The sequence below is a fragment of the Calonectris borealis genome, chromosome 28, assembly GCF_964195595.1.
Source record: "Calonectris borealis chromosome 28, bCalBor7.hap1.2, whole genome shotgun sequence".
Taxonomy (NCBI): domain Eukaryota; kingdom Metazoa; phylum Chordata; class Aves; order Procellariiformes; family Procellariidae; genus Calonectris; species Calonectris borealis.
In genome coordinates, this window is record NC_134339.1 from 1939095 (window position 1) to 1965987 (window position 26893).

General features: G+C 50.6%; 1 protein-coding gene across 1 annotated transcript; it reads right to left on the reverse strand.

Annotated features, from left to right (window-relative positions):
• On the reverse strand, window positions 1–26893 carry TMPRSS9 (transmembrane serine protease 9). Its single transcript, XM_075175765.1, has 20 exons — window positions 26369–26893; window positions 17578–17729; window positions 16573–16700; window positions 16038–16105; window positions 15450–15628; window positions 14213–14254; window positions 13770–13883; window positions 13035–13206; window positions 12415–12689; window positions 12102–12238; window positions 10582–10900; window positions 9581–9752; window positions 7836–8107; window positions 4147–4283; window positions 3220–3580; window positions 3009–3125; window positions 2198–2369; window positions 1623–1888; window positions 948–1084; window positions 1–469 (listed from the first exon to the last, which is right to left on the reverse strand). Exons 2-20 carry the CDS (start codon window positions 17699–17701, stop codon window positions 308–310), a joined length of 3354 nt encoding a protein of 1117 aa, XP_075031866.1. The 5' UTR covers window positions 17702–17729; window positions 26369–26893; the 3' UTR covers window positions 1–307.

Here is a 26893-nt window from a genome sequence, read left to right on the forward strand (position 1 = left end):
GAGCACGCCTCCAACTAGAAAGGCCACATTTTAATGCATAGGATGTTTGGCCAGGTCTTAAGATGGCACAGGCCTCATTTATTTACAGAAAACGTCTAGAATTTTACCTTTCTATGCAAAGCAGTTATCAAATGCCCTGGTGTCACAATTGCAGTGGGTCACACAACACTGGCATTTGCTTAATACTTGCAGGCCATCTTCACCCCTTTGCAGCATCAAAAAAAAAGTACAATAGCTGAGGAGTTAGTGCATCCTCTGGCAATCATTCCTGACATTCGTTGCCTTCCCTGAGTGGTGAAATGCAGCTTCAGAGCTTGAGGTTCTGCGCAATCCAGCCCTGGACAGCTGTGACTTTGGTGTAGACACCAGGGAAGTATGGCCTGGCACAGCCATAGCCCCAGCTTGTGATTCCTGCTAGAAACCACTTCCCTGAGGGTTCTTTACATGCCAGAGGCCCACCTGCATCACCCTGCAGAGAGAGGAAAAGGGTCCTGTATCAAGCCAAAAAGGCAGCCCAGCCCCCCCCCCCGAGCTGTGAGACGTTCTTTCTCTCCGGGACATAGGAGCATTTGTTCTGTTCCCCACCTCTCCAGGACCCTGCTTCCAAGCTGGAGAACTGCTCAGTGATGTACTTGCATGCACAACCTGAGGTTGGGGTTCTGAAACATGGAAGACCGTATTCGGAGGCACAACGGGGTCATGAAATAGGCTCCATGGTATCCCTGTGGTTTCTTGCTTGGCATTACCTCTCTGCATGTTTCCCTGACCTGTCACAGGTTGGTGGGGCAAGCAGAATGAGGTGTGTGCAAGATGGACTTGGATAATGGCAACAGCCAATGGAGATGGATGGACAGACAGCTGAGCTAGGGGAGGGAGAGAATATAGCCCGGGGACTTTGCACGGGTTTGCTCTGTCCCAGCTGCAGCATTTGCTGCTCTCACACTCACTGAACAACTGTCGATGGTGCCCTGTGGGAAACCGGCACACACCATCCTGCTGCTGATCTGGACAGGGTAGAACTTTTTGCAGGCCTGGTCTCCAATCATGTTCACTGCTGCTTTTTGCAGATGCTTTGACATGAGACCTGAGGAGAGAAATATCGCCGTTAGCTTGGTGCAGAGCACGTGAGAAGCAGGGGGTGGGGAGGAGTGGGGCCTCTGCAGCCTTACTTGCTTGCCAAAGGGAGAGACCTGCACTGGGAAAGTGAACCAGGCCTGCTTCCTCCTCAGCAGAGCAAGCACAGGAAGGTCCCCTTGGTATGCAGTTTGTCAGGCAGCTCAGCTGACCAGATAGAAATGGTATCAAGGTGGTCCTTGTTCTGTAGGAGCACAGCTGGAGCAGCTGCTACAGAGATGCGGAGCACAGTGGCTGGCATGTAGAAAGCTTGGGAAGGCTGCAAGAGGGCAGAGGTGTAACCAAATGGAGGAGTACGGTGCATGGTGGCTGGGGAGGAGATTGTGGTGAGACCAGACCTTGCCCAGGTTGGTATCCCCTGCAGGGTCCGGCCTGGCATTGGGGAGTGCTTGGGGCAGTGGAGTGGGAATCGTAGATGTTTGGGCTCGCAGGGAAGGTGGCACTTATCTTGGCCATCATGGATGTGAGGGAGCCGTCTCAGCCAGTACCTCCTTCCTTTGTAGAGCCCCAGCCTGTGATGAAGCATCTGGCTCCTTCATGGAAGATGTGTGAATTGTCTGGGAGACATATAGGTTTGATGGTGTTGCTGAACTTGATGGGCACGTTCAGCTCTAGCAGTGCCACATCGTAGTCCAGGCTGTAGACGTTGTAAAAAGGGTGCTTGTAGATACGGAATATTTTCTCCATTTTGCCATCGATGCCACTCAGGAAGGGTGTGCCTAGAAAGGCCACCCACATTTTGGGGTCACTGTAACTGCAGAAAGACAGCAAACCTGGCTGTTAGGAGCATGGCCTCACAAGGAGGGCCATTCCTCCGCTTGTGGGGCTGGGATGCTCTATGGCCACACATTGTGAGGCCAGGACCCCTGTCTCCCATCACACTGTGGACATACCCAGGCTTTGCTCCACTCATTCCTCTTTACACTTACCGAGGGAGTGTGTGCTTCCAGTGGGGCACAGCATCCCAGCCATGGTGCTGGACTGCGAGGAAGGGGAAGGGCAGGTGGGCTGACGGGAGTGAGGCCAAGAGCCACCTGGCTTCACTAGCCTATCTCAGACTTACATATCAAAGCAGTGAGCTGCAGAGAGCAGCCACCGGTCAGCAATGAGGACAGCCCCACACTTATGCTCCTTCCGCCGAAGCCAGAGACTGACTTGCCAGGGCCATTCTCCTCGAGCCGCAGTGCTGCCACCCACGATCTTGCTGAAGGTCAGAGCAGTTGTTAAGCCACAGTCTGGGACAGAAGAAGAGGCACCGTGGTTTTAAGTAACCATAAGTGAAAGGGATATCTACCCTCCTTCCATAGCCCATGCCATGGGGCAGCCTTCTGGGGAGACACATAGGGTGGTTAGGATGTGATGAGTTTCATTCACCCATCTGAGGCAAGGCTTGGCAGGCACGGTATGGTTTGGGATCTTTTACTTGTTATCACAGATCACACCTTCCAAGGATGTGGTATGTGAGGAGGGGACATTTGGATGGCTGGCTGAGCTGTCACACAGCAAGGAGTGCAGTCCAAGGAGCAGGGATGATAAGACATATGGGCTGCCACGTCGTCTTGCCAGCTTGTACTAGCAGACTGATGGGCCAGGCGGCCTGTGTGCTGGGAAATGCATTCTAATGTTTATAGCACAGGAGAAGAGGCCACATTCCCTGGCAGAAAATTTCGACCTTGGTCATCCAGCTTTGTCTTGAGCTTTTAAAAGGCTCTGGCAGACCAAGTAGGACCTGCACCACAAGGGGATGGCCCAGGCCCCCAGTGTACAACGTGGGGCCCAAGACAGCCCATGTGAAGTTGGTGGGTTGCACTGGGGAGTCTGGGTAATGTAGAATAAGGCTGGGCAGCAGTCGCAGGCTGCAAAGCAGTACTCACCGCAGTTGCGCTCATCAAAGCCATTGCTGCAGTCAACAATGCCATCACATTCGGGATTTTCTTTTCCAATACAGACCTTGCTGGAACACTTGAAGGTGAGGCTGGTACAAGGCACCACTGGAAGGCAATAACCCATGGCCTGCTCAGTACCCTCTGTGCTGGGGCTGGAAGTCTCCTACCAACATGTCAATAAATCTGTCGTCAGTTTTACCTGGGGTTTGGGTGGGCTTAGCAGGCTCAGTGGTTTTCAGAGCTGTGGAGGTTTCTTTCATGGTTGTGGTCATCTTCATCCCCAGGGTGGTTCTGTTGATTGGACTTGCAGCTGTTGTGCTGGGCTGGCGGGTGAGGATGGCTGCAGTAGAAGTTCTAGTAATGGCTGAACTGGAAGGGGTGCCTGTGCCAGGACAGGGCAACTGTGAGATGGTATCCAGGATCCAGTCTTTGAGTTTGGTAATTCTGGAGTACACACCGGGTTTCGTAGCCTGGGCACAACCAATTCCCCAGCTCACGATGCCAGCCAGATAAAACACTCCTGGGGTGACCTCACAGGCCAAGGGTCCACCTGAATCTCCCTGAGGAAGAAGCAAGGCAATGGCTGCTCAGCCCAATCTCCCCAAGACGGGTCTACATGGAGCTGCCTGTCAGCCACAGTGGGAAGACTCGGCTGGCCTCAAACTCTTCTTTCTCCAGCCCCACGGGGCTGTCTGCTGCCATGCAGTGTGTGTGCAAGACATGAGTGTGCAGAGGCTGAAACTAGGGTCAATGGCTCAACCTGGCTGCACAAGTGGCAAGATACAAGTGGCATTTGTCATGAAAGTTAGCTCCTGACAGCACCTTTCCGCAAGTGAAGGACAGCCACCACCAACTACCACTGTCTCACTGCCACAGGAGAAGACCTGCTTCATTCAGGACTCCAGTCTGGCCAGACAGAGCAGTGGGATGTTGGTAGTCATGCTCAACTTGATGGATCTTTTAAAGCTCCAAGGCAGTGGGCTGGTTTTTTTGAGCTAAAGTACGTGTGGATTACCGCCTGGCCATAGCAGCTCAGTATATATTTCCCAAGGATGTGCTAAGGCTGTGAGTTAGCCCAGCTTTCTGGAACAATCCACAGATGCCTAGAGAAGTCCCAGACTCTTACCTGGCATGAGTCTATCTTGCCCTCCAGGAAGCCAGCACAGATCATTCGGTCAGTGAGGGAGAAGTTGTAGAGGAAGTTGCAGGTCTTCTGGTCTATGATTCCCACAGAGGCTTTCTGCAGGATCTCAGGCTTGGTGACTGCATGAAAACCACGCAATTAGTGAGTGCAGCAGAGGGAAGTGGGAGCTAATGGCTTTTAGACTGACCCAACACATATTTCAGGAAAACAGGCTCTAATCCCACACAGGAGTCGAGTCATAGAATCATAGAATAGAATCATAGAATCACTAAGGTTGGAAAAGACCTCTAAGATCATCGAGGCCAACCATCAACCCAACACCACCATGCCCACTAAACCATGTCCCTAAGCGCCACATCTACACGTCTTTTAAATACTTCCAGGGATGGTGACTCAACCACTTCCCTGGGCAGCCTGTTCCAAGGCCTGACTACTCTTTCAGTAAAGAAATTTCTCCTAATGTCCAGTCTAAACCTCCCTTGGCGCAACTTGAGGCCATTTCCTCTCGTCCTATCGCTGTTACTTGGCAGAAGAGACCAACCCCCACCTCACTACAACCTCCTTTCAGGTAGTTGTAGAGCGCGATGAGGTCTCCCCTCACCTCCTCTTCTCCAGGCTAAACAACCCCAGTTCCCTCAGCCGCTCCCCATCAGACTTGTGCTCCAGGCCCTTCACCAGCTTCGTTGCCCTCCTCTGGACACGCTCCAGCACCTCCATGTCCTTCTTGTAGTGAGGGGCCCAAAACTGAATGCAGTATTCGAGGTGCGGCCTCACCAGTGCCGAGTACAGGGGCACGATCACCTCCCTATTCCTGCTGGCCACACTATTTCTGATACAGGCCAGGATGCCGTTGGCCTTCTTGGCCACCTGGGCACACTGCCGGCTCATGTTCAGCCGGCTGTCAATCAGCACCCCCAGGTCCTTTTCCTCTGGGCAGCTTTCCAGCCACTCTTCCCCAAGCCTGTAGCGTTGCCTGGGGTTGTTGTGGCCGAAGTGCAGGACCCGGCACTTGGCCTTGTTGAACCTCATACATTGGCCTCGGCTCATCGATCCAGCCTGTCCAGGTCCCTCTGCAGAGCCTTCCTACTCTCGAGCAGATCAACATTCCTGCCCAGCTTGGTGTCATCTGCAAACTTACTGAGGGAGCACTCGATCCCCTCGTCCAGATTGTTGATAAAGATATTGAACAGGACCGGCCCCAGTACTGAGCCCTGGGGAACACCGCTCGTGACCGGCCGCCAACTGGATTTAACTCCGTTGACCACAACTCTCTGGGCTCGGCCGTCCAGCCAGTTTTTTACCCAGCGAAGAGTGGACCTGTCTAGGCCGTGAGCCGCCAGCTTCTCTAGGAGAATGCTGTGGGAGACAGTGTCAAAGGCTTCACTGAAGTCCAGGTAGACCACATCCACAGCCTTTCCCTCATCCACTAGGCGGGTCACGTGGTCATAGAAGGAGATCAGGTTGGTCAAGCAGGACCTGCCTTCCATGAACCCGTGCTGGCTGGGCCTGATCCCCTGGTTGTCCCGGACATGGCTCGTGAGCACCCTCAAAACGAACCGCTCCATGATCTTCCCTGGCACCGAGGTCAGGCTGACCGGTCTGTAGTTCCCCGGATCCTCCTTCCGGCCCTTCTTAGAATCATAGAATCATAGAATCATTAAGGTTGGAAAAGACCTCTAAGATCATCGAGGCCAACCGTCAACCCAACACCACCATGACCACTACACCATGTCCCTAAGCGCCACATCTACACGTCTTTTAAATACTTCCAGGGATGGTGACTCAACCACGTCCCTGGGCAGCCTGTTCCAAGGCCTGACCACTCTTTCAGTAAAGAAATTTCTCCTAATGTCCAGATGAGCGTCACATTGGCAAGCCTCCAGTCATCCGGGACCTCCCCAGTTAACTAGGACCGCTGGTAAATGATGGAGAGTGGCTTAGCAAGCTCCTCCACCAGCTCCCCCAGTAGCTTCGGGTGGATCCCATCCGGCCCCATAGACTTGTGAATGTCCTGGTGGCGTAGCAGGTCGTTAACTGCTTCCTGTTGGATTATGGGGGGGTTTATCCTGCTCGCCTTCCCTGTCTTCCAGCTCAGGGGGCTGAGTAGCCTGAGGATAACTGCTCTGACTATTAAAGACTGAGGCAAAGAAGGCATTAAGTACCTCAGCTTTATCCTTGGTGGCAACTTCCCCCCTCCGCCCCCGCATCCAATAAAGGATGGAGATTCTCCTTGGCTCTCTTTTTGTCATTAATATACTTGTAAAAACATTTCTGTTGTCTCTCACGACAGTGGCCAGGTTGAGTTCTAGCTGGGCTTTTGCCTTTCTAATTTTCTCTCTGCACGACTTAACGAGATCCCTGTACTCTTCTTGAATTGCCTGTCCCTTCTTCCAAAGGTGGTCAACTCTCCTTTTTTTCCTGAGTCCCAGCAAAAGCTCCCCGTTCAGCCAGCCCAGTCGTCTTCTCCGCCCGTTATTCTTACGGCACATGGGGACAGCCCGCTCCTGCGCCTTTAAGACTTCCTTCTTGAAGAACGTCCAGCCTTCCTGGACCCCTTTGCTCTTCAGGAATGTCTCCCAAGGGACCCTCTTGACCAGTGTCCTGAGCAGGCCAAAGTCCGCGCTCCGGAAGTCCATGGGAGCGGTTTTGCTGGCCCCCTTCCTTACTTCACTAAGTATCAAGAATTCTATTATTTTATGGTCGCTAAGCCGAAGCCGGCCTCCGACCACCACATCTCCCACCAGCCCTTCTCTGTTCGTGAACAGCAGGTCAAGCGAGGCACCTCCCCTGGTGGGCTCGCTTACCAGCTGCGTCAGGAAGTTATCCTCCACACACCCCAGGAACCTCCTCGACTGTTTCCTCTCTGCCGTGTGGTATTTCCAGCAGACGTCCGGAAAGTTGAAGTCCCCCATGAGAACAAGGGCTAGCGACTGGGAGACTTCTGCCAGCCTCTGGTAGAATATTTCGTCTGCCTCCTCGTCCTGGCTAGGTGGTCTATAACAGACCCCCAGCAGGACATCTGCCTTGTTGGCCTTCCCCCTCATCCTTACCCGCAAGCACTCGACCTCGTCATCACTACCTTTGAGCTCTAGACAGTCGAAGCACTCCCTAACATACAGGGCTACCCCACCGCCTCTCCTTCCTTGCCTGTCCCTTCTGAAGAGCTTATAGCCATCCATTGCAGCACTCCAGTCGTAAGACTCATCCCACCACCTTTCCGTGATGGCGACTAAGTCATAGCTACCCCGCTGCACAATGGCCTCCAGCTCCTCCTGTTTGCCGCCCATGCTGCGTGCATTGGTGTAGATGCATTGAGCTGGGCTGCCGATTTCTCCCCCGACATTGGCGTGCTGTCCCTAGGCTCTTCTCTAGTGAGCCTGGGTTTATCCCCGTCCCCCTTCGAACCTCGTTTAAAGCCCTCTCGATGAGCCCGGCCAACTCACACGCGAGAATCCTTTCCCCCTGCGAGACAGCTGAACTCCGTCCGTCGCCAGCAGGCCCGGTGCCGTGTAAACCTCCCCGTGGTCAAAGCAGCCAAAATTTCGCCTGTCCCTGTTACTGTCCCCTGTCCTGTATGCTCCCAGGACTGCCTGGGTCACAGTGGCACAGGCTTTGCTGCTGAGTCTGTCACTGCTCCAGAGCAAATCAACTGGTAATGCATCATTGCTTACCGTTCCCTTCTTGGAGGTTACCCCACCCTGAAATTACGCATTTCTTGCCAACAGGAAACTTCTGCACAGCAAGTGGGAGACAGACAGGCTGGATGTATTTGTTGAAGACAAAAGGTCTTTCCAGCTCAAGTACAGCCACATCAAAGTCCAGAATAATAGGGTTGAAGAGGGGATGCTGGATCACTCTTGTTACATTGACTTTCACTGCATTCTCATCTGTGCCATTTAGTGATATTGTTCCCACGTAGGCTTCGATCTCTTCTGGATTTGTTCTGCAAATACATAATCGTAAACATGCATGCTCACACACGTATGCCTAGCATGAATTCTCACATTTAAATTGCAGACAACTTTAAATGATCAGTGTTTGAAACCTTACTTTACCAAAGCAGAGCCCAGCCCACAGAAGAGCAGCCCTGCTAAGTCAGGCCCAAAGAACTGTTTCCAGCAGTGGCACATGTTGGATGTCTCCTGAAGAACAGGTGAACATGTAGTAATCCTTTCCTCACCTCTAGAAATCTGTGATTTCAGGAGTGTTCTGGCACACAGATGGTGTCTCTATATTCTCTAGTAGGTCTTGACAGATTTTGGGGTTTTATTTGGATTTTTCTAGAGTTGTGTTTTATTCACTTTTTTTTAACCCCATGTGAATTTTAAACATTCAGTTTAATGACGTTTATGAAGAACTGCTTCCTTTTGCTTGTTTTCCACCTGCTTTTGGTGGTTATTTGATATCTTAGAAAAACAGTAAGGTATTCCCTAAACACTTTGTCTGTAGCCTTTGTAATCATATAGTCCCTATCACCCACTCCCTTCCCACCCAGTTCTCTTTGTTCCCAAGTCTAGTCTGATGTATTTTGTTGTGCTTGTTACGGATGCTGTTCCGCACCCAGCTCATCCTTGTGTCTTGTGTTAGCCTTTTTACAGTATGTTATTCTAGCACTGCATGCAATGTTTGAGAAGTCGGTATGTTGTGGATTACCAGCAACATACTGGTAATATCTCGGTTGTTTTTCTAATAATTACTAGCATTCATTTGCTCTTTAATTGCCACTGCCCGCAGAACTGCTGTTCTCATGGCAATATCCACAATATTTCTGACCTCTTTTTCTGAATGGTAAAAGCTGATGGAGACCCATCATCATCGGCAGGCAGATAGCACTGCTTTTTTGCTATGTGCCTCACTTCACACTTGCCTTGCATTTCACTTGCTGCTTTATTGCCCAGCTATTTAATGCATACAGTTGTCTTTAAACTCTTCATAGTTAGTCCCCGACCATTTCTGCCTTCAGGAATTTTTGCTCTTGACAAACATTATCCTCTTGCTACTCATTTCTTTATCTAGGTTATTTATAAATCTGCTGTTTAACAGAACTATGCAGGATTGAACTGAACACAGCTGACCACGTGTCTCTATTTCCTATATTACAGCCAATTTTTAAAGTTAAATTTTTTGAAGAAACTCTCTTGTGGAACCTGCCCGTTTCCACCCCTGTTAGGTGTGTTGTCCTTGCTTCCTGCCCAGGCTACTTTAACCCTTCCCTGCCTCATTCCAGCCTCCCCACAAAACCCCTTTTACTATGAATCTCTAGCTATAACAAAAATCAATATCCAATGTGGGTTCTTGTTTTTCCCCAGTAACTCCAGTGCCACAGCTGTGGGTTTGCCTACACGGCCGCGTAGGCAGCTCTGTGCCGGTGGGCAGGCAAGCTGGAACAGCCGTGCTAGCAGGGATGGACTCGTACTCATTGAAGCAGTGAGCTGCCGACAGCAGCCAGCGGTCCCCAATTATGGTGGCTCCACAGAAATGCCTTGAGTCTTCTTTCAGGCTGACTTGCCAGGGGATCTCTCCTCTGGAAGCATCTGTTCCTCCCACGATCTTGCTGGATTTAGAGAACCCAGGTCGTCCTCCACACTCTGAACAAAAGCCAAAGCATGACTTGTGAGTAGTCCTAGCAGGAAAAAAGCGAGGAGAGACTTTTGCTCTCTCTAATCAGTAAGTCTGAGAAGGGACAGGTCAGGGCTGAAGTGTGAGGTATCTGCCCAAGGCCTGCCTGCTGATCGTGGCGGTCCCTGATGGTGGCCGTGCACAGCCATACATAGGCTGTCACCCTAACTGCTGTTCTGCATCTTGCTCTTGGCAAGTCCTTAATCTTATGCCTTTCTCGAAGGCAGAGTAACCAGCAGCTCTGTGCCTCTTAGCCTTGTCATTCCAGATAAAAAGTTAATACTAAATTTAGGAAAATATCCTACATCTGTATCTCCCTGCAGAGCTGCTGGGAGGGCTCCTTGGAGCTGAGAGGTCATCCTATGGATACCTGCCCTCCTTCCCTTCAGGGGAAGTTGCAGCCATCGACTTTCTGAACTGCTGGGAGATCCTTACATGGCAAACAAAAGTGAGTGGTCAACAGGTTAAACAGTGTCAGACGCTGCTGTGTCTTTGTACCCTGTCCTGGGCCTGCTGGAGCAAACCAATTACACAGACAGCAGACAAAATTACACATTCAGTTGCATAAGTGAAGGAGCCCATGAAACTCATCTGAGTGACTTTGCCAGGCTGCTCTGGGCTGAGCCGGGGCAGCCAGATCGCGTCACTTGTGCCTCGGCCCTTAGCACTTAGGCAAGGGTTGTGTGGGTCACTCTACTGAAGGTCATTTCAGCTCAGTGGAAGAACAAACCTGACATTTGGACCTGTACCAGCCACTTTTCCTGCCACGGTGCAGGTGCACCCTGTGGGTGCTCATACCTTGTGGTCTCGATGCAGTCACTGGCTTGCTGGCAGCTGGGGCTGCTGAAGTGGTGGGGATTGCGCTGGTAGTGGTGATGTTGAGCTCTTCAGAGCTGGCCACGTTACTGTTAGTACTGGAGTGTATCGGAGGGACAGTATGGGCTATGGAGGTGGAGAAGGCAGAAATAGCATCCAAGATCCAGTCTCTGAGTTTGGTAACACGTGTGTAAACCCCAGGCCGCCTGGCTTCAGCACATCCAATTCCCCAACTCACGATTCCTGCCAGGAAAAACTTGCCAGATGGTTCTTCGCAAACCAGGGGCCCACCAGAGTCGCCCTGTAAAAGAAGCCAGATGGTGAGCTCTCCCTGGGGGTGCTCCGAGCTCGCCCTAGCCACCCTCAGCATACCTCTGCCAGACTGTGTCTCTCTGTCCCTGTGTATCCCAGCTCACCTCTGCTTATTTGCTCCAGCCTAATGATGAGTGAAGCATCTCCTGGGCTGGCCTTTGAGTGCTCCTCTGTGTGGGCACACTGTCCTGCTATTAAGCAGTAGCCTTGTGCCTTTGATATGCCAGAAGAGCACAAGGACATCCTCCATAAAATCTAGGGTAAGCATTTCTACTGGTTTAATCATTTGTTGCTGCTCTTAAAGGTTAAGCCCAGCAGCCCCTAAACAGCCAGATGATGGGTGTTCATTGCATGATACCCAACGCAGGGAAACCATGCTAATCTTTGCATGATGTTTTCTTGATTTGGCCTGTGGTTCCCTGGTCAGTTCTTTGGTACTGAGGGGCCATATGAGTGTCACTGATGTAGGACATGTGTTTGTGAAGCTGGCAGTGCCTTCTGGGGGTTGGATTGCTCTAGCTGAATAATGAATAACTGGATGGGTCGTGTTCATCATCCAACCTCAAATCTTCCATTCTTGGCCCCTTCTCCAGCATTTGTGCCGCATTTGATGCAGAAACATGAAGCGCTACCACCACGGAAGTGCAGTTTTGCTCAGCTGGTGACTGTGGGTATGAAGGACCCTGCCAAACCGCGGGGACAGCCATGGAAATCACAGTCCTCCTCTCCTCACACAGTCCTCCTCTCCCCACACATTGTGAAAGGCAGGATTTTCTCCAGCTGACTTGCAATTCCAGGCTGGATAAAGGCTAACTAGGGAAAACACCAAGTTGTTCACCAAAAACTGTTGTGTATGTTTTAGTTTCCACTGCTGCCCTTTGCCATCTGGATTTTGATCCGAGGACCTGCCAGGTATGTTGGTAGCGCCAGCCCTGATTACAGCTCAGGAAGTAGAGAAAAGTAGTTAAATAGCCAAAAGAGCCCCTTAAACAGCACTGCCCTGCTCTAAGCACCAGAGAACATATCCTCATTTTTGTCTTCTGCAGTCCCTGATATATGCTTGGATCCAAGGCACAGCCTCAAACCTTGGGGGGAACTGTGACTGTGGCGTCAGATCCTGCTTCTTGAAGTGATGCTTGATGCATACTGGGATGCGGGGAGGTGTGCTGGCTTCCCTGGGCAAAGCTTACCTGGCAGGAGTCGATCTTCCCCTCCAGGTAGCCAGCACACAGCATCCTGTCTGTGAGGACGTGACTGTAGAGGCTGGAGCACAGCGTCTGGTCCAGCAGCTCCACTGTTGCTTTCTGCAGGAACTCAGGTTTCACCACTAAACGAGAAAGATGCGACCATGAGCTCACCACAGGGAGCCCTGCACAGGACCAGCTCCCCATGTTACAGCCCACCCCAGCTGGCCAGAGCACGGCCTGAGTTCCCTTCCCTGGTGCCTCCTGCACTGCTCATACCCCACCATGCCTCCTCTGCTGTTTGCCACACTTTGCTTACAGAAATCCTCCCTGAGGTAGCCCCAGCCGGAGATAAGGCATTTCTTGCTGGTGGGGAAGTGATGCCCAGCGTCTGGCAGGCACACGGGCTGGATGTACTTAGTGAAGGTCACAGGTCTCTTCAGCTCCAGCACGGCCACGTCATAGTCAGCTGTGTCAGCATTGTAGGAGGGGTGCAGGATGATCCGTGTGATGCCCATTTTCACTGCGCCACTGTCTGAGCCTCTGAGGGAAGTGGTCCCCGTGTAAGCTGCCCACATGGATGGGTCCTGAAACCTGGAAGAGAGACAGCCGGGACCCTGTGAGTCTGCAGCCACAGCATCGCCCTTCAAACCACAGCTGCTTGGTGCGGGTGGTGCCCATCCTGCCCATCCTGCCCATCCTGCCATCCTGCCCATCCTGCCCATCCTGCCCATCCTGCCATCCTGCCCATCCTGCCATCCTGCCCTCCTGCCCATCCTGCCCATCCTGCCATCTGCTCTGGGGCAGGAGCTCCCTGTGGCTTAATCTGATAGGGGAAGGAAACCAGGCGTGGTGGGGCAGTGCGGGAGCTTGGGCCGCAAGATACGGCAGCTTTTGGAAACGGGGGCGGCGGGGCAAGCTAGCATGGCTAGAGCTTACTCAGAAAAGCAGTGAGCGGCAGACACCAGCCACTTCTCTGTGAGGATTGCAGCACCGCAGAAGTGCTCGTGGTTCTCTCGCAGGCTGACTTGCCATGGGAACTCCCCTCTGGATGCCTCTGAGCCTCCGACTATCCTGGTGGCAGTCTGCATGGCAGGGCGGCTCCCACAGTCTGAAAGGGAGGAGAGAGCCAGTACATCAGCCAGCTGCGCCCTAGCAAATTGCTCTCGGGGGCAAGTGGGAAAAGCTGCTTCAGCTTTGTGCACGCTCCCAGCACATGCTCAAGCAGCTGGACATTGCCAGGGATGTCACAGGGCAGACTTTATCCTGCAGGCTTGGGAAAGAGCACTGCAAAGCACTGGCCCATCACAGCATCCTCCCTCAAACTCTTCTAAAGCAAGAAATTCTGGCGAGAAATATCTTGGCTAGTTTTACAAGCTCAGCCGCTGCCTCGTGATCTGCTCCCAGCAGCTCGTGGGCATGTGGCGCCTGCCCAGCACACCAGCCCACCAGGAAGGTGGGCCTTGTTGTGGCGCTTTGCAGTTGGTGGTGTGACCAAGGTGTTTCTAGGGTACAGATCCCTCATCCTGATGCAGACATTGGCCTGACAAGTTGTGCCTTGTCCTTGGCTCTCTTCAGTGCCCAGAAGCCCAGTGGTGTTACAACTGTCAAGGTCTGCAGCAGTGGGTTGTGGCCCATCCCCCATGTCCAGGAGACCTGCTGTGAGAGACTCACCACAGCCCCTTTCATCAGAGGCATCGGTGCAGTCTTTTTGGCCATCACATTCAGGGTTTTCTTTCCACACGCACTGGGTGTTGAGGCAAGCGAACGCGTCTCCAGGGCAGCTCCCTGGGGACAGCAAGGGTTGGGTCACTCATGTCTTCTGCAGCCCTCCCAGCAACCGTCCCCCCGCAACCACCGCAGTGTCCTTGTCACTCTGCTCCCTGGCAGTGCCAGTGTCCCTGCGGGATGGAGGTGGGAGCGGAGCTGCAGCTCTTGTGGAGCTCGCAGGGGGAAGGGGTGCAGAGCCCTGGACCACCAGGTTATGAACAAGATGGGGCACAAATGCCTCTTGTATCTACAGCCAGGCTGCCGGTGAGGAGAAGGCTACAGGTCAGGCTGCAAAGTGCAGCCAAGAGAGCTGGGGCAGATGGCTCTTCCTGCTGCCTGGCTCTTACCTGATTTCAGTCCAGGTCTATGGGGAGAAACCTCACTGGGACCTGTGACAAAGTGGAAGGAATGGGTATCAGTGAGGGCATCCCCATCGGGGGCACAGGAACCGCATGCTCCCGTGGACTGTGCTGCTCCCGGGCCAGGGCTGGCAGAGGCTTTGCTTCATCTTTTCCTCCTGCCTGGCAATCACTTTCCCTGCCCCACAGCCAGCGGTGAGCTCCTGGCCCGGTTCCTTTCCCAGGGCCCTTCCTCAGTTTGCTCCGCCGCAGGCAGTTTGCTCGCACCATACGCAGCGGAGGAGCACCTATCTACAGCCCTTCAGGCTGTTGGGTGATCCCAGGTGCAGGGAGAAATTCCCAAGAGCTGTGGCAGTGAGCTGCCTCCCAGGAGCAGGCTCCAAGGGTGAAGCTATGCAAGGCTGTTGCCTAAAGCCAAGGGGGTGTCTGTGCACCCTCCATTTGGGCTGCACAAGGCTCCCAAAGATCCAGGGACCCTGCCCATCATTGCAGGAAGTGCAGAGGGAGCTGCAGAGGAACCCACACCTTCATGTTTTCCAGGCACATGTTTTTTTTTAATCCGCTGGACCTGGAGTCCTATGGTCAAATGCTACGCCACCGTCACTGAAGGAAAGGAGAATTTCTAGTCAGGTGGTTTCAGAGAATAATTCAAATATGAGAAATATCTACCTAAGCAGGAATTATTGCTACAACTCTGAGGACTGCCTAAGGGCTGCTGCGTACTTGTAGGGACAGACAACCCAGCAATCAACCTCCTGAGGCTTGATCTCCTGTCCCTCAGACTGGTTCCAGGTGCTACAAGAAAAGCCAAAGAAGCTGCAGTTTACGCTTTAGGCTCTGTTGTTGCTGCAGGCAACAGCCCAAAGCTGCTCTTGCACGACAGAGAGCAGCAGGAGAGCATTACCATTGGAGGAGGACCTGGGGACTCCCTACAAATGTCTGGTCAGCCACCGCCAAGAGCTAGGCATGTTTCTGCTGCTATTTTGTGAAGCTGGTAGCACCTGGGAGCCAGGCAGAGCATCTTTTATTGGTTTGCTTGGGTGCCTGGCAGCACCTCCGTTTGTAACATTGCTGCTAGGCATGAAGCCTTGACTGGACATCCAAAGCTAAAGCCCTGCGGCAGTTGGGCTATCTGAGACACGGTTTGTGGGTTTGCTAGTGTGACTGGCAGCACCAGCCCAGGGCATCTTGCTCTGGCTGCCCTGCAGTTAAGGGAGGAGCATACCTGTAAGAGAAGCTGAGGATATAGTCCCATAGGCAGCCAGGGAGAGACCCTGCTTGTGCAAGGCAGTCGCCAGCCCGTGCCTGAGAGCTTCCTTCTCCATGGTAGAGCTCAGGGGCTGGGAATCCTGGGGGGCAAAGCGGAGGCGGAAACGGACAATCACGCTCGAGTTCCCATTCTTGCTGGAAGACAGAAAATTAATGGGTACAGTACAAGGGACGGGCTCTTGTGCTAGCTGCCTACAGGGAACTCAAGGGAAACAAAACTAATTCTTAATAATTTGAGGCACAAGTTTCTCTGGAGATGTGCTCTAGGTTGAAATGGTCATTTGCAATTTTTTCTTTGGCCCAAAGTTCAGCCATGGCTGGTTGAACAAAGCCATTTTCCTCTGCCTTTCTGACTGCATTTCCAAATGAAAGAATTCAGAACATTGGTGTGATCCCAGAAGAAAATCCAGCCTTGACCAAAAAGCAGTTTCTCTGTGTACTAAGTCTGAACAAAAACACAGGTGTAAGCTCACCTTGGCGGAGCTTGTGAGAATGCCCTGAAACATGAGCTGCACAGTCTGCAGAGCGAGCTGCCTACACTCACCTGTAGCCCAGGATGGTGCAACCAGTGCAACTCCAGTCCAGCTGGGCGTCCTGGAAACTGGACAGAAACTGAAAAGTAAAGAACGATGGTCACACACTTACTGGGCAGAAGACACCAGGGAGATGGGACTAGATGATGCCTGGGATTTTCTAGGGAGCTGGAGCTACCTGGAGCATCTTCTCTTGTCTCTGCAGGCAGCAGGAGCACCTGCGTCCAGCTCCTGTGTAACCCTTTGCCCACGCTGGCTCAGGGCACGAGGCAGCACATCCCTTCTTTATGCCTTCCTACTACCTCTCTTTTGCAAGGAACAGACCTGAGCACATATTTCCCACTCCGCAAATGTCTCTCAGGGCCCTGACAGGGCCTCTGGAAGTGCAGCTCAGCCCCGTGGTGTACCCTGCTGATCTTTAAGAAATCCCTCTTTTCCTCTTGCCCTTGGCATCCAGATTCTGCTGAATGAGGACAGTCGAGCTGCGCCCTGGGAACCGCCACAGTCCTTCCCAAGTCTTTTCCTAGCAAGTCCAGCTCAACTCACCAGCCTCTCAAGAGCAGCCGTCAGCACCCTGTAGTAGTCTGAGTTCTCCCTCTGTAAGCTGCTGTTGAATGTGATTCCTCGCAGCTCCACCGTGTGCTCAAAGCTGGTCTCTCCCGTGGGATGACAGGCTGCCAGAGAGGGAAGGTGTCTGTCAGAGGCACAAAGGACACACAGAGGTTTGGGGCCATGGCTGGACCCAGCTTTCCTCACTGTCTGCTTTGCAACATGGGTCTCATCGTGTCCTTTAGACCCTCCTGGTTTGAGCAGCTTGACTGTCCCTGACCACTCCAGGCTGCCTTGGGGGTGCCCCGTGGCCATGCTGGGCTACCCCGCACACATGCAATAGGAGAAATTTGCACTGAACTAATCTGAACTTGAAAATGGTGGATTTTTGTCAAGCTTGAGACAAAAGTTCATGAACAGATGGGTGCAGCCTGGCAGTGCAATCCCAGATTGGCCCCATCCTTCCAGTAACAAGGCTGGGGAAAGACATGCTGGATACCAAAGCCATCTTAGAAAGTGGTGCTGTACAGTAGAGCTGTGCTGGTGGGGGTCCACACCAGGGTGCTGGCCTGAGGTGGCATCTGGCCATGGGGCACCAGAGGCAGCAGGAGGGAGGTGGGAGAGGCAAGGAGATGGTGGTCATGCTCTGGAGTGGGACAGTAAAACAGGCAATGGTCAGTGGCTGCAAGAGGTTGTGATAGGAGATGGCTGGGGCAGCGAGGTACAGTGACAGGAAATTTGGGAGTTGCAGGGAGAGATTAGAGGAGATGAATAGACCATACATGTTATGCGACACTGAAGATAAAGTGCCTTAAAGTCAGATACTCAGAACGTGAGTTGACTACAGCCCTTGCAGTTTGTGTGTGTATGTGGGGTGAGTTGACCACATTTTGTCCTCAGCAGAAGGCTTTTGAGGATTTTTGCTATAAGGACTGTGAGCTGTGCAGGCCATTCATTTTTTGAGCAGACAAACTGAAAGAACGTGCCTGGCTGCACACTCACCCAGCAGGATCCCCAGGTAGAGGGCTGTCACGCTGCCCACCACGGCAGCAGCAACGGTCACTTTCCAGCAGCTGGCCCTCAGTCCCCTTCTCTGGGTGCCTAGCACTGGCTTTATCTGGTCCATGCTTTCTGAGCAGCTCTACAGATGGCCTCTGTGATTAAAAAGAAGACGAGGAAAAGGACAAACTGGGATGAAATGTTACATGTCAGGTATGGTTATCCCAGGAGCTCCAACCAGTGCATTATCACAAGAAGTAAAAGGATGGACACACACTGTGTCCCCTGAAAGTGCCTCAGGCCATAGTCAGGAGATTTTACTAATACATCCAGGTTGTAGGACCTGAACGCATCAACCATGGTGACCCCTCCCTGCCTGGTTCCCCTTCCCTTTCTTCCTAGGAGGCCACCACTGAGCATGGCCATATCCGTTGTGAGTACGAACCAGCCTGATGCCTCCATCTCTGTGCTCTGCACAGGCGCTTTTGGTGACACAAACCCTGGGTGAGCGCTGAACCAGTGTCCCAGCATCACAGGCCCTGCCTTGGTGTCCAACCAGGACAGCACACGGTACCTGCTCTTCAGCAGGCAGTCCCCCAGGCTTGATTTAGCAGCAGGGTTTCGAGGTCCTACCGCCTATGATGCCAGGGTGAACTGGTATGGCAAGGGGTGAGTATGGACCGGGCTTGGCATCTTGGCTTGCTCCTTCTGCCTCAGACATCACCCCTAGTAAAGATCCTAACACCAACCAGTGTCACTAGCAGATGCTCTCGTGCTGCTCAGCAGTCACGGAGCTGCAGTAGCGGGTGGAGCAGTTGAGTTGGAAAGTACATTTATCTCAGAATAATCTTACAGGCCTGCAAATAACAAGACCACACTGCAGTCACATCCTTAAACATGAAACTCTGTAGTCTGAACAGAGAGCTATGGAGAGAGCCTGGGACTCTGGCCAGTAAATGTACCAAAGCCAACTGGTATTGAAAACCTCAAGAATCCTTGGCTGCTTCTACTGGACCATTCTGACCTGGCTATTGAAATCCTGACACTAGGTTACTTATATCCTCATAGTATATGTTATGTGGATTAAAGCTGGCTAAGTAATAAACCTCACCCTGTAGTTGTTTATGAGGTTCCAGGGTGAGGTTTCATATATAGCCCAAAGCTATTCCACATTTTTGCAAGAATTGTGAAGGAAATATAAAATCACAGTCAGTAAATTCAGTGGATAACAAAACTCACTACAGTGTTTAGCAGAGGGCTCCTCCCAATGCCTAGTAATGCAGAGCAATTAATACGTGCTTCAATTACAGCTATGCTACTATCCTGATGAGCAGTTTCTCGTTCCCTGTGATCAGCACTGGCACTGGTGCTTCCAGTATTTTGCTTCAGACATCCTGCACAGGAACCAAAGCCCCTTCACGTGATCTTTCCTTCCTCCTGAGATCAACTCAGTGGCCTCTACTAGACTTGTTCCAGTATGTCAATGCTTTTCATGCACTGAAGATGCTCAGATGGGATACGATACTCCAAATGTGATCTCAAAAGTGCCAAAAATATGGCACTTTTATCTTGTTTTTCTGTCTGCACTCTTGCTAGTACAAGCCAGCCTGTGGTTGGCCTTCTTTTGCACGTCATCAACAACTGGATATTGGTAGGAACGGAACAGCCTGGAATATCCTGCTTTATCCACAGTCATTCAATCAATCAGCCATACTTCAACCATTTTAGTTTTTGCAAGAAGCCTAATGAGACAAGAAGGGGCATTGATTTCCCCTGGCCCTAAAATATCTTAAATTACTGGATTAATATTCCTCCCTCCCAGATAGGAAGAAGACACACAACCCCTCCCTTCAGAGTGGCACACAAAAGTCTGTCTAAGACAATTTGGTTGGTCAGAGTTGAAATATATGGAAGTCCAGCCTTCTTGGCCAAAGGTCCAAAGTTCCTCAGCTTCAGAGTGAGTTTTTTGAGGACTCAACCTCTAGCTGCTGGGAAACTTCAGATTTACAGGTCACACCAGAAGAGTCTTGACAAGGCAAATTCATCTCTCAAACTTACTCTGCCTAGATATCAACAGCTTCAAGAACATAAAACCCACTTAGTTCCAAATTCTGTCCTGCCGAGGGACATCTATCTGGCCACTTCCTACCAGTTCAGAAGATGTTGTGAGTGGTTGGGCTGCAACAGCAGCTACTTACTGATGCTATCAATCAGGCTGTGACTTCAGCAAACGGGGAAGCTGAGGCTGAACAGCCTTTTCTAATGCAAAATGCATCTAGCAGTGAAAGAGAAAGAGGGAAGAAAGGGACCCAGGACACAGGGAGCAGCAGCACTGTTTCAGAAGAGTTTTTCAGTGTTTTCCAAGAGGCGTCAGCAGCTCTTTAAAGCTTCTAGATAAGAGATTTTAAAAGGTCACTGCTTTGTGAGGCAACAGACAGAGAAAAAGGGGAGAGGAAGGGAGAATCTGTCCAAGATGCCTCTTTTTTTCTAACAGACCTCCAAGTATTCTTTTTCAGCTGTAACTGAGCCTGGCACTTTGGGCCCCTGTGTTTTGCCAACAGTATCTGCATCTGACAATTCAGCTCTGGCTAAGAGGAGACTGGTAGGAAACATTTTTTCCAGTGGTCCCTGTGACCTAAATACATACAAATGAGTGATCCCTCCTCGGCTCTTTCAATAGTTTTGGAGTCACCAGCTCTCTTGCAGTATGCTGAATGTGGAAGCTCAAAAATCTAGTCCAGATATGCTGACCAGTGCAACAGTTGTCTTATTACCAACGGACTTTAAAGGTAGAACAATCGCATCTGAGAAAAAAATTACCATCACAGACAAAATTGGCTGTGTGTTATTTTGACAATACAAGTTAGATTGAATTAATCTTGACTGCATATAAAAAGTCATACTACAATAAAAGATACTTGGGACCCTAGAAAGAAGTTCATATTATTGATTGCACTGGCATTTTAACTGGAAAAAATACAGTATTTAGAGACAGAGAAGCCTTCTACTTCCCCAAAAAATCAAAACTTGTCTTTGCTCTCCCTTTTAGCATAAGGAAAGTTTATTTTCTTTTGGTGTGAGTGGTGCAAGTTAAAGAATTAAAAAGTTAAAAATTAAAAAAGAATTAAAAAGTTAAAAAGACATGTAAATGGAAAGCCCATGTTGCAAAAGCAAAATAGAGATCAGAAATGTTTTTAGTGACAGAAGATAAGGACCATCTATAAATACCTAATGGAGATGAGTAGCAAGGAGCTATATACTATTGAAAAACATTGTTGCATAAAATCAGATGAGCGAAAAGTAAATTTTTTTGGTGGGGGCAGAAATTAGGAGAGTATTAACAGTCAGAAGAGCATGAGTTTCCAGTAGGAACGCTGAGAAGAAAAAGCACATTTATGGTTTTTGTCAGATTATAAATTGTGAGTGGTTATAAAATATGATGCCCCTGATAGCGGGGGGGGGGGGAAACTCAGTGATCTAAGAGAGTCCTTCCAGTCCTATCTTAGAGGGGTTTCCTCCCACTGCTCCATTTTAGCAGAGAAGGCATGTAAGGTGTGCTACAGGGAAAGTCAACACGATCTGTCCTGTGAAAATAACCATCTCCGGCCATCCCTAAGGATCTGCTGAGATTCTGGGAGATAGCCACCACCTCTGCTCTTCTGCTTCTTGGCAGCTCAGGGTTTGTTTTCTCCACGGGAGTGTAGATTTTGCTCAAGGGCAGCCTTGAGTCATTCCACAGGATTTCCTTGGAATATGTGTTTTATTTCTCAACTGGTTCAGATGATAGGGAAATTTCAAAATATAAAGTGGAATGGTACAAATATCCATTTATCCGTAATATTTCTTCTAATTAGCCAAACTGTCACTAACATCCGCTCTTCTCATCACGGAGGACAAGAAAGGAGCACACACTGTGTGTGAGCACGTGTGTGTGTGCACTCGGGTAGCGGGTCGGGAGCAGGTCCCACGCAGGAGCAATGAGGGGCTAAGGCAGGGCCACAGGAGGGAGATCCTGGGTGTCTGTCCGTGCATTGGGCACAGATCACAGACTCCCCGTGGCAGGGGTCTCTGTTTCAGTCTGGTGAGCCCCGTGGCGTGCACACCTGTAAGACTGGCCCAGAGCACACAACGGTTCAGTACAAATTGTGGTGGTTCCTGTTTTTAGGTAGAAACTGGCTTCTTGCAAAATGTAACAGCAGCTGAGGTTGAAGTGCTCCCAGCACTGTGCTGATGGCTACTCAACAAAAGGGCGTGTTTTTTCTTCATTTACCTCCACGTTCCCTGGCTTCTTATCTTCTACTATTTGGTATTTCTCTTCCTTTGCCTCTGCTGTGTCTTTCCCTTCATGTTTTCACCTCCTGAGGCTTTTCCTTCTGCCTTCCAAGCCCTCTCCAGCTCTTTATGCTTAGTCTCTCCCCCTTCAGAACAGGAATGCCCTATCCCAGACTGGTTTGCCCGAGGCTCCCTCCTGCTCTTCTCCAGCTTCTCCTGTTCCCGGTCTGCCAGCCCCTAGCAGCAGCCCTCCACCACGAGGAGAGGAGCCAAGCCTCTCCTCTGATCTGTTGACCAGCGGAAAGAAACACAGGAAAGAAACAGTGGTATCCGTGTCTTCGAAAGTCAACTTCATTTACAGATAACAAATGCGAGAAAACCCTAATGTTCCCAGATGGCAGAGTCCAGGCTGCTCTGGAGTCTTTGTGCTGCATTTCTATATTCTAGCGTGTTTGGATGGTTTTCTCCAATGCTATCATTATAAAGGGCAGCTGATATGCTGCAACCATTTGAATAACCAAGTGTTAATAAAACATTTGCTTTATCCCACATTAAGTTGGTACCATTACAGGGTAGTCTGGCTCTCAGCACAGCAATACTGTGTCTGCTGAGCCTTCAGACACAAGGCTTGTAAAACTATCTCATAGTCTAAAGTCATGCCTGTAAGTCCTCACACAGACAGAGCCTTTGCAGAATGATAGCACTGGTATGAAAAATATGCGACTTGCTTGAGGCAGACAACTAGATCAGCAGCAAATCCACCTGCAACCTCAGGTTGGTCAAAGGTGAGTGAAGGACTAATGATTTTATCACCGAGATAAGACTTGTGGCACTTCAGAGGAAGAATACAGCAGAAGCAGAATCACCTTTCTCCAGGAGAAAGCCCAAAATGAAAAAGTAGACTCCAACATGCCTCACTTGGGGAGTTCACCATTCAAAATCACAGGCGCCAGAACAAGAAATCACATCTGTGCTATAAACCATGAGCTTAAGCAGAAGAGAGAAGATGGTCATTTGCGGTAAGTGAAAGCAGAAGCATGACCAGAGGAGACGAAGGGTGGGTATGCAAACAGGTCTGCTGGCAGAGCCTGGTGGTGAGAACAGTGAAACCCAAATATCTCAATTAAAATGGGGCCTTGTGATTTTTTCCTTACGGTTGGGAATTTAATTGTATGCAAATGGAGCTCAGCAACTTGTGGCAGCAGCTACTGATAGAAGGTAGAATATTTTCCTAGGGAAGTGGATTTATAACCAGAGGCATGTGTTAGGCAGTGGTGAAGTGCAAGGCCATGTCAGTCTGAAGAGGCCCAGAACTGTGTGGCAGTTCCCCCTTATGGCTCGAGGGCACTCCAGGGCTGCACTGTGAGTGGGGCTCCAGAGAAGGGAGCGTTGGAATAAAAGTGTTACGTCCTGGTAAGCCCATATGTCTTCCCTTAAGTCCTCTGACAAGATGATGACATGCCATGAAAAAAAGCCCATGCAGAAACAGCAGCCAGCTAGTAGAACAGAAAAAGAAAGGACAGAGCTGCTCAGCATCGCGCCAGCTGGAGCAGATCGTACCTTCATGAGCAAAGACAAACTGCCCACAGGTACTGATCCGCAGACACAGTCAAGCCAGGTTTGGCTAACATGGCCTTTTTGTTTCATGTGGCATGAGCACCTCCTGCAACCAGACTGGTTCCCTGAACCCCCTCACACTGTATTTCTTTAATCCTTTTGCTTTAACCTACCTCCAACTTCTGTGGCTGGACGTGGAGAGGTGTGCACGTCCCTCACCTCTCTAGGTTAACATTTAGTGGGGTTGTGCTGCATTTGAAAGGCTATTACCTACTTCCAAGCAGAAAGAGACACTGTCACCTAAGAGGCTGCAGACCCTGGGCTGAGGACACGTCTTTTCTATTGAGGTAAGTGAGCCAAGAGCCCCCAGCACTGTCAGCCTCCGGACCGCGAGCAAGTGAACAAATCTGCTCTGAGTGTTACCAGTCTCTGCCATTCAGCTTAGTCACAATCCTGAGTGCCTGCTCACTTGCAGCACTCCTCTTGGAGGTGCATCTGGTTCAGCTGTAGTCCTGCTCTCAGAAAGCCCGATGACACTGTGCGGGCCTTGTTTATTGTCCCTCTTGGACTTCAAATGTCTCTCAATTTACAAGTAAGGAGATCCTCTCCCTGTCTGCCAGCTCTGCAGTCTCAGCTGGGATGTGACAGACAAGCTGAGCTCCCTGTTGTTCTTATTATCACCGGTAACAAAGGCTCTAACATCATTTCCACCTTGGAGACACTCAGCCTCGAGCTCTCCCTTTAGTGACAGAGTACCGGGCAGATTTGTACCTGCAATTCCTTTTTAAACTTTAGCCATGGATTACACAATAAAATAAAGGCTGCCTTCTTCCCCCCCGACTGTGCTGGCTTGACAACTCGGTACAGATAGTAAATACTGAATACACATGGGAAGTATCCAGTAAGCAAAGAAGTGCCATTTTTATCCAGTTACTTTTCACAATAGGAGCACTATATAACTGGACACTTTTCAGCTCATGATGGCCAAGAAAAACTCACATGCTTATCTCGTGGCATTTCCTTTAGTGACAACCACCTCCCCCCTTGGACACTGTGTCTGGGCCAGTGCAAAGGCTGTGGGAGAAATCTTGGTCCCGATGAAGGTAGTGGACATACTGGGACCAGAGGTTCTTGGAGGAGCAGGGGCTAAAGTAGATGTCTTCATTTTGCAGATAAACACATTTTATCCTTTCTTACCAGCTTACATACATTAGAAGCAATGTGTAAATTACATTTTTTTTGTACCTAGCTTCAGCCCTTATTATAGTTTGACAGGTAGGCATTAATGTTTATGGGCACAAAACCCCCATGAAACCAGTCCTCTGCAATGCATGCTCCCCCAAAGGAAGAATTCACATAGAGAAACCAGCCAGTGATGAAAGATACCAGTCAAGCAGGGAACTCGCAGTGTCTGAGTCAATGGGATTTTTGTCATTGACTTCAGAGGCTGCAGAGTCAAACTCCACACGTATCAATACGGGATAGTGTCATCTGCGAAACTCAAGTGCTGAGGCTGTGTGACCATGTACAGCTTCGGTCAGCCCCTCCTGCCTGAGAAGACCATCCCCAAGCACAGGCCGCAGGACGCTGGCACACATGGACTGCTCAAATCCTGCACTGGTCTGTGCTGCCTTGCTTGGCACCTTCACCCACAGGGACCTCCCTTGAGCAGGATATGGGGGGCTATGCCTGAACTCTCCGCAGGGCAGCCTCACGGCTGGAAGACAAGTGGGCACAAAACAGCGTGACAGCACTCTCAAGCCCTTTTCTTCAACTGTGGGAACAAAGCACCATCCAGCTGCAGAAACATTTAGTTTAGCTCAAATGATGGTGCTATTCCAAGCCCATGGAGGTTGCTACAAGAGTTGTCCCATGCCAAGGTCAAAACTGCTTACAGCCACGGCTGTGTCACTAGCATATTTCATGTAACAATAATGTTGGTTATTTTAGCGTTTAGGCCTGCATTATTGCTAAAGCTGCACTTTTTATTTCCCATGAAGTACTGTGAACTTTCTTTCTAGAATATTTCATAATTTGTTTTAGCTTTTAAATGATGTAGACCATTCTCTGTGTTTGGTTTCCAGAGTGTTAAAGAAAAGAAGACGTTCCTCCTTAACCAGTACTTTCAGAGAAGAGGGTCCAGAGATCACTTCCACCAAGGCTCATCCATTAGATCACACATTTGGTATTGCTGAAGACACGCTGGTTAATAGACAAAAGATGAAATGTCCTATAGAAATATAACCTGCAGGGCACAACTGGCAGAAGTGTCAAACCTCCGCAGGCATTCAATGGGGAGCCCATTTCTGTGGCCAGTATTGGTTCCTTTGGTCTGACCAGCACAACAAATCCCCTCCAGCATCACCGATTCGTTTGTACAAGGTGCTCCCAACCTCCCCCAAATCGAAAAACACTAAAAAGCACTCCAGGATCACATAAGGAAAATTATTTATCCATAAGCGACTAAAAAGGAAGCACTGAAGTTATTTGCATCTATTACTTTAAATAAAAGATTAGATGTTTCTCCTAACAGGCAATAAATTCAGAAGCAAGCAGTTTCCTTAGAGCCAACAAAACAAGAGGATTTTCCCCAAGCATGGGAGGAAAATTCAGCGGGGAGGAGCAGTTTCAAATTCCCACTTGTTTGGAAATCTCCGAGTGCAGGCAGCAAACCCTGCCTAACCCTGCCGAAAAAGCGAGGAGAAGGGATTGTCCGGGTCCTTCCAGCCACCCGTCCCCAGAAGCGGGTGGCAGGAGGGATCGCTCTGCCTGCGCTGCCCACATTTGCTGCGCTGTGAATTTGCGTGGGATGGTGTGTGCAGGCGTGGGACCACGGGGGCAAGAAGCACCCACGGTGGGTGCAGTTATCAGAGAAGGTGCAGGTTTTTCTCTTCCCACCCGAGCCAAGAGAGCCCGACACCTTGAAGGAAATAAAAAGGACTGTTAAGAAGGAGCAGGAACTCACCTGCTTTGCTTTTCCCGTTGCCACCAAGGTGTTTTTCCCTAGAAACCACTTCCCCCGGAGCAGTGCCTCCCGGAGCTCCCGTCCCCCGGTGACTGCCCGGCCACACCGGCCGCGGGAGGCGTTGGAGCGGGGGGTGGGCGGCACACGGGGAGTTTGCATACGGAGCTTAAAGGCACAGGCTGAGAAGCAGAAACGATTCACCCTGAAAAGCTGGTTTGTTTCTTCACTGGACTTTGGGTTTAAGCACTTTTTCTTCCCCCCCCCCCCCCCAGCTGCCTGCGCTGGAAGCTCGAGCAGAGACTCCCCAGCTCTTGCTTCTCCCCAGCCCGTCGTACAGTTTCTGCAGTTCACTGTACAACTCCCACTCACTTCAGTAGTGTTTCACCAGCAGGACAGAAAGCAAAATTGCTGCCTGAAATGCTGGTGTTTCATGCCAGCAGCTCTGAATTCACCCCATTCACCAGAACTTGTCAGCCCTGTCCCATGCACACAGAAAACAGTAAAGGGGAGCACCTTTAAAAAAAA